Below are 7,208 nucleotides of genomic sequence, written 5' to 3'. Positions count from 1 at the left end.
GGCCCGCCCCGTCCCCCTACCTCTCCCCGGCCCCCGAGGCTTCGGACCAAGGTCGGACCTCAGCCTCCCGACTTGCTGCGCTTTCCGGGCCCTTTCGGATACTCCGGCCAGCGGTTCGGGACCCTGTCGCACCCCGCTGTCGTCTGTGGGACTCCGCCGGGGGTTCTGGTGAGGTCTTGCAGTCACGGGGGAGGCAGGATCGAAATTGGCGCAGGGAAGGGCCATAGTCCATATTCTGGAATTAAGCGTAAGATTCAAAAGCCGTGAGGTCGAATCCTGCTTCTGCAGCTTACCAGCACTGTGACTGAGGGCCAGTCTCTTATCGTCGGTTTCTCGTTTGTAAAAAGGAAATATAATAAACATCTCGAGTTTGTTGTGAGGCACTTGGGACTTAACTGTGAATTGAACATCATGAAGATTAAACTGCCATAAACAGAAATTAGGCTATTGTATGCTTGCTCTGGGCTACAGAGATCAGACATAAGATTTTTTGTCTTCGACAGGTTTAACGGTAAAGTAGGGGACATAAGATAGATAAGTATCTTGCGAGATACAGGTCTTGGAAATAAACGTGTATTGCAGAAGAGTGCTGTAGAAAAAGATGACCTGGGATAGTTACAGATGAAGTTCCACGGGAATTTCCAGAAGGGAGGGATTAATCCTACCTGGGGGAAACTTGCAATTATGTTGACTAGGTATTTCCAGGCAAGTTTAGCCATTTTTAAAGCTGTCAGCAGATCCTGTTCATAAACTTAAAAACATTCTGTCCGACTAGTTTTCTGTGAAACCGTTTTTCTCTTAATCACAGTGCTTCCTCATACTATCCTGAGGAAGGTTTATAGGATGGGAGATCAGACTGCTGTGAGGATTTCTGTTGTGGGAAGTGAGGATGGATTCCAGGATTCCCTTATGAAGAGTTTCACTTAGGGGCCCAGTCTGTGAAAGTAGGTCTCAATTAGTAATTCAGTTTGATTGGTTTCAGTGTTTCCTGAACTTGAGTTATTCTTCCATTATCATTCCCATATTCACCCTTGTTATTATTCATTTAATATTTTTCTTTAAGTCAGTTTACATTTTTGTAGTTAAATGCCTTTTTTTTTTGGCTCACAGTTTGTGGGATCTTAGTTCCGTAACCAGGGATTGAACCTGGGCCCCCAGCAGTGGAAGCACAGAGTCCTAACCACTGGATCACCAGGGAATTCCCATGTAGTTAAATATTTGTAAGGAGACTTTATATTCCTGTGATGGTTGCCACTGGTAAGGTAACTGTAAATACTTTGAAAACAAAACAGTGTTATTAAAGGGAAATTGTGTTAGAGAGGTGTTTAAGAGGTGTCTGTCAGGATTTGATTTTACTCTATCTAGAAGTGACTCCTTTATCGCCTGTTACTGTTTCATGGAAGCTGGCAGAACACATGAGTCTCCCGAGTAAGAGACACCTCACAGTAGAGCAAGCAGTCTGAGCATCCCGTTTGTGTTGGTTGCTCTTGCTTCCAACTCCCATCTATAGGAGTTACTTGGAGAGGCCCACATGGCTGCTACGTGTTCAGTGGGTTGGTATCATAGCTGAGGACCACTTGGGCTTGGAGAATGCACCTTTTACAGCAGGCAGTAAATATGCCACTAGATGCCAGTAACCCCTCCTCCCACATCCCAGTTGTGACAATCAAAAATATCTCTAGCTGTGCCATATGTTCCCTAGGAGGCAAAATTGCCCCCAGTTGAAGAGTACTGTGATAGTTCAAGGGTATAGTGAAAGATAAGCCTGAAAAGATAAGTTGAAACCAGATTGTGGAAGATTCTTTTGAATGCTGTACTCGGAGTTTTGGTCATGGATGATTTTCTTCTGGATTTGGGTAGTGATGTGATAACAGTTCTTTAGGAATAATATGCTGGCATCAGGGTTCAGGGTGGAAGGAAGCTGAAGAGTTTTGAGACCTGGAGATCATTAGGCCTTGATGGTACAGGCAGAGATAAGAGAACCTGAGTGAATATAGAGGTGATGGAAAAAGGGAGCATGCTGATCAGGATGGGGAATTTTCTTGGGAGTAAAATCTGGATAAGGCCTCTGTCATTAGCAAAATTGATTGGCATGAGTTGTATTTTTCTTATTTACCTTCTTCTGGTGTATTAATAGAAGAGAAAAATAGTGAAGCAAAACCCATGAATAGTCTGTAACTGTTCATCAGACCATGAATAATTGAACATGATATATGTACTATTGACTGTATTAGAAATGTCTTAGGCATTTCATCTGGATAACATTTCATTTCTTCTGATACCTGGTTTAATTCCATACTGCTATTGATGGGGAAACCCAGGCACAGAAGGGCAAATCGGCATACATTGCTCAGGAGAATTTGGAATATACTTTAGGTCTCTCTCTCTTTTTATAGTTCCCTGTAGCACTGTGCCTTTTAAACTGTGATATTTATTTACTGTCTGTTAACATTTTGTGTGGATATATTAGCTGTCTGTTACACATATTAAGTTTTATTTAAGTGTCCAGACTTTGAAACAAACGCCCAGTAAAATTTTCATTGCTGATAGAATTACAAATTGGTGCAATACACTTGAAAAGTAGTGTGATAATTCCAGAAGTTAGAAGGATGTTTATGTCTAATTTTAGACATTTAACCTAAGGAAATCAACAGAAACAAAATTATATATCCAGAGCTATTCGTTGTATGTGTTTAATAGCAAGGACAAATAACTATACAGCATCTGCAAGAGGAAATGGTATGCAGACATTAAAAAATATGTTTGGAAATATGCAGAAATGATTGAAGTCAGAAGAGCTGTATGTAATGACAGCTGAATCCAGTGCAACCTTATGAAACTTAAAATTGTTCGGCAATGGGATGATAGGTGTTCAAGTTATTTTAATACTTTAATATTCATGTTCTTTGTGATTTAAATGTGTTCTAGTTCTGAAGATGAGGTGGATGTGCTTTTACATGGAACTCCTGACCAAAAACGAAAACTTATCAGAGAATGCCTTACTGGGGAAAGTGAATCCTCTAGTGAAGATGAATTTGAAAAAGAAATGGAAGCTGAATTAAATTCTACCATAAAAACAATGGAGGACAAGTTATCTTCTCTAGAAACAGGTAAACTTTTAGTTCGATTCTCACATAGATATTTTTCTAAGCTCCATAACGGCAGAGACCCTTATTTGCGTTCTGTTGTGTCCCCAGCACTTTCAGTCCATGCCCAGTAAACACGTCTTGAGTGAATGAATAAATGTACTTGGCAACCTGAGCGTGCTTTTCTTTCATTGCTAGTGCAGACTTTTCCTGTGGTGCTGGAAAGAGGCTGTTAAGCGTTGTTTACTTATATGATTTCCTTTTGTACTTTTTACCCTAGGATAAAGAAAGAAAGACACATTAGCTTATAGAAGTACTTTTTAGGTTATGTAACACTGATATAGCAGATTGAGCAATGTGTCACCACAAATTCCTGTCTTATTTTAGTAAGTAATGAAATACACTTAATTCTGGTGCGTGGTCTGTTATGTAAAATGTACCTGCCTTGAAAACTTTTGTGAAAGTAGGACTCCTCAGCATTGGTTTCCATATTGTTATGCTATATATTAACTATTAAGAATTGAAAGAATATATGATAATGATCAAAGCAAAGGCAGATATTAATTAAGAGGAAGAATTAGGGATGTACGCATATGATGACAGAAGTATAGGTAATGTCATGGCACTGGGCACTACTGAGGAGAGGAAGAACGTGTCCTTGACTCATTCCTCCTGACTCTTTATAGAGCTCTTACCCTCTTTTTTCTAAAGTCCCTTAAAACAAGATGTTTATTTCCTGTTCTCTACAGTATACTGCATGGCTGAAAGGTAGAGATATATATGCTGGTAACTTGAAAATATGGCATTTTGTTTAATTAGATGTGCTTTTATCATTATCATATGTGCTTTCAGTCTCTTTCTGGCAAGAGAGGAAGAATAATTTTCTCATGATTTGGAACACGTATTCGAGGACGAGAAGTTCTCTGTAATTGCATAGGGCACAGAAATACAGTAAGTCATTGACTCCAATAAGTCATTGATGTGAAAGTATTTTTCCACTGAAATGAAATTGGGAATGAGCCGATAGCAGTTTGAAGTGATGGAAGAATGTATGGAGTTTTTTATCTTGTCAATTCTGTATTTTTTAGTCTTTAAACTTCCTTTATGGTTTGACTAGGGTCTTCAGGAGATGGGATAGTTGGAACAGCTCCGACAAAGTACTATGATAATATATATTTTGATTCTGATTCTGAAGATGAAGACAAAGCAGGTAAGGAACATGTTTACCAGGTTTAGCAGCTATATTTTATGAAAGAAGTTTTACCTAGCAATTTGATATTAGGTTTTCCCTTTGAGTTTTATCTTTTAAGAAATTGCAGGCGGTTGATGTGAAAACAAAAGCAGGATTGTGCGTAGAACAGATGGAAGCACACACACCTGAGGGCCTGGGACTAGGGCAGCGTGCAGAGGCGCATCTGGGGAGAGGAGGAGAGTCCTGACTCAGTAGCTCTCTGCTCAAGGCTCTCGGCCTCTTTTTCCTTCAGGGTTCTTTAGCACAGCAGCATTTGCTTTCACGACTGCAGATAGTTTCTAGGTTTTACTCTCTTGTAGAATTTTCCCTAAGTTGTTGCTTTTTAAAAAAAATCAACCTCTCTGTTCTTTGAAATTGATTTTGTATAAATTAGAATTTTTTTTGGCTGTAGTGAGTCTTCATTGCTGCATGCAGGCTTCCTCTAGTTGCGGCGAGCAGGGGCTACTCTTGGTTGCAGTGCGTGGGCTTCTTATTGCAGTGGCTTCTCTCGTTGTGGAGCATAGGCTCTAGGCACCAGGCTGAGGCTGTAGTTGCTCTGCGGCATGTGGGATCTTCCCAGACAAGGGATGGAAGTGGTGTCTCTTGCATTGCAAGGCAGATTCTTAACCACTGGACCACCAGGGAAGCCCCTGATTTTGTGTAAATTTTGAGCAAAGTTGAGCATAATGACAAGAGCTAAAACTAAATTATATCAGTAGTTATGATGGAATACATACATAACATATTTATAAGGTAAAGAAATGATTTTATATTTTTATATATTGTTGCATAAATATTGACTTGTTCAAGTTGGTCTAGTATATGTATATGATCATAGTGTTCCACTCATTTTTGTTCTGAAATCAGTCGCATTTAATGTATGAGAACTTATGGAAAATTTAAGACATCAAAAATAGTTTCTAAGGAATTCCCTGGTGGTCCAGTGGTTGAGACTCCATGGTTCCACTTCTGGAAGTCTGGGTTTGATCCCTGGTCTGGGGAGCTAAGATTCTGCAAGCCGAGCAGTGCAGCCAAAAAAAAAAAAATTAGTGTCTGTTCTTGACTTGATTTGGGTGGCTTTTTTGAGACTCTGACTTCTCATTATTTGAACTCGGTTCTGAACTTTATTTGGAGGAATAGTTTAAAAAATTTTTTTTAGGAAGATAGAAAAAATGTGTACCTTAGGAAATAGGATTCTTCATTTTGTGTAAAAGAAGGTGTGAATTTTAGACATGCTACTTAGCCATATTCTTAACATTTTCAAAATTAGCACAAGTGACCAAGAAAAAAAAGAAGAAACAACACAGAATTCCAACAAATGATGAATTACTATATGATCCTGAAAAAGATAACAGAGATCAGGCCTGGGTTGACGCACAGAGAAGAGGGTAAGAACTTAAATTTAATATTTCAAATCTTTAGGGAAAATGATTAAAAGATGATTTTCACTGTACTCACGTTTTGAGTGTATGTATGTATGTTTATAGAGACTTTGCTGGTGGCTAAGATGGTGAGGGATCTGCCTGTAATGCAGGAGACCCGGGTCATGCATAAAGAAAGTTTGAGAAAAAAAACTACTGAATATTTTGAAAATGAAAAGCAAATTTCAGTCAGGTCATTGGTTATTTATTTATTTTTATTTGAAATATAGCATCATGGACTCAATGGACATGAATCTGAGCAAACTCTGGGCAATAGTGAAAGACAGGGAAGCCTGGTGTGCTGGAGTCCATGGGGTCACAAAGAGCCGGACACGACTCAGTGACTGAAGAGCAACAGCATAGTTGATTAACAATGTCGTGCCAGTGTCTGCTGTACAGCAAAGTGACTCAGTTATATACATATATACATTCTTTAGACCATTTATTTTTTAAAAACTGTTGTTGAATTCAAACTGCTGTAGTTAGTCAAGTCTCTCCCTTCAAGAAACAAAGCTGACTTTTTTCAAATAAGCAGTATAAAATTACTTAGAGATTAAAAGTTTATATGGGAAATTCCCTGGGGGTCCAGTGGTTAGGACTCCACGTTTCCACTGCAAGGTGCTCAGGTTCGATTCCTGGTTGGAGAACTAAAATCCCGCATGCCTCAGCATGGCCAAAAGTAAAAGAGTTTATGTGGATTAAGAGTGGATGTTATGTTTTCTATATGAATACTTGAATCATGTTTACAAATTTGACTTTTTAAAGTTGAGGTAAAATTCACATGACGTAATGTTAACCATTTTGAAGTTAGCAGTTCAGTGGCATTTAGTGTGTTCACAGGGGTGTGCAACCACTTCCTATGTTGTTTCAAGTCATTTCCATCATTTCAAGAGGAAACTCCACACTCTATTTCAAATTTGATTTGATGAAGATCGATTTATCATAAAAATGAAAGCTGAAAGCTTATCACTGTTACCTAATGTTACCCTAGCCTGCCTGAGCTTCAGAATCACTGGTGAGAGTGAAATGCAAACCCTTGAGTCCTACTCCAGGAAGTTTCGATTCATCGAGGGTGGGGCCCAGGAATCTATAGTTGTCCAGTCCAGAGGGAATGTGATGCTGTGTGGGTCTTTGTGTACCACCTTTTAGCTTCCACTCTTCCACTTTGTTCTTTTTTCCTCTCTCAGTTTCATCCGTGCACCACTTACAGCTGTCGCTTGCATTTAAGTGATGAGTAGTTTTCACACCTACAGTGTGAGATGAACATTTTAAGTGCTATGAGCGCTGTTGAAATAATTAAGGAGCTTAAGATCTAGCTCCTGATTCCGGTAACAGAAGTTGTCAGTGACTTAAGATGGAATGTATTTTCATTGTTATGTAATCTTGAGAAGTAACATCTATAAGCCCCTTTTAAGAATATATCCTTTTATACTTTAGTGTCTTTGTAAGTAAATTCATACTTTATTTTTT

The 7,208-nt window shown here is 39.0% G+C and overlaps 1 protein-coding gene across 1 annotated transcript in view; it reads left to right on the top strand.

Moving 5' to 3' along the window:
• EAPP (E2F-associated phosphoprotein) overlaps nucleotides 1-7,208 on the top strand; it is a 15,233-nt gene that overhangs the window by 282 nt on the left and 7,743 nt on the right. The window contains exons 2-4 of the mRNA XM_010835282.1: nucleotides 2,923-3,110; nucleotides 4,204-4,296; nucleotides 5,588-5,705. Of these exons, the coding sequence (XP_010833584.1) occupies nucleotides 2,923-3,110; nucleotides 4,204-4,296; nucleotides 5,588-5,705 (399 nt within the window). The remainder of the gene's footprint in view (nucleotides 1-2,922; nucleotides 3,111-4,203; nucleotides 4,297-5,587; nucleotides 5,706-7,208) is intronic.

This window comes from Bison bison, unplaced genomic scaffold, assembly GCF_000754665.1.
Source record: "Bison bison bison isolate TAMUID 2011002044 unplaced genomic scaffold, Bison_UMD1.0 scf7180017864041, whole genome shotgun sequence".
NCBI lineage: Eukaryota > Metazoa > Chordata > Mammalia > Artiodactyla > Bovidae > Bison > Bison bison.
The sequence above is the reverse complement of the archived record's forward strand: the minus strand, read 5'-3'. Positions and strand labels throughout refer to the sequence as shown.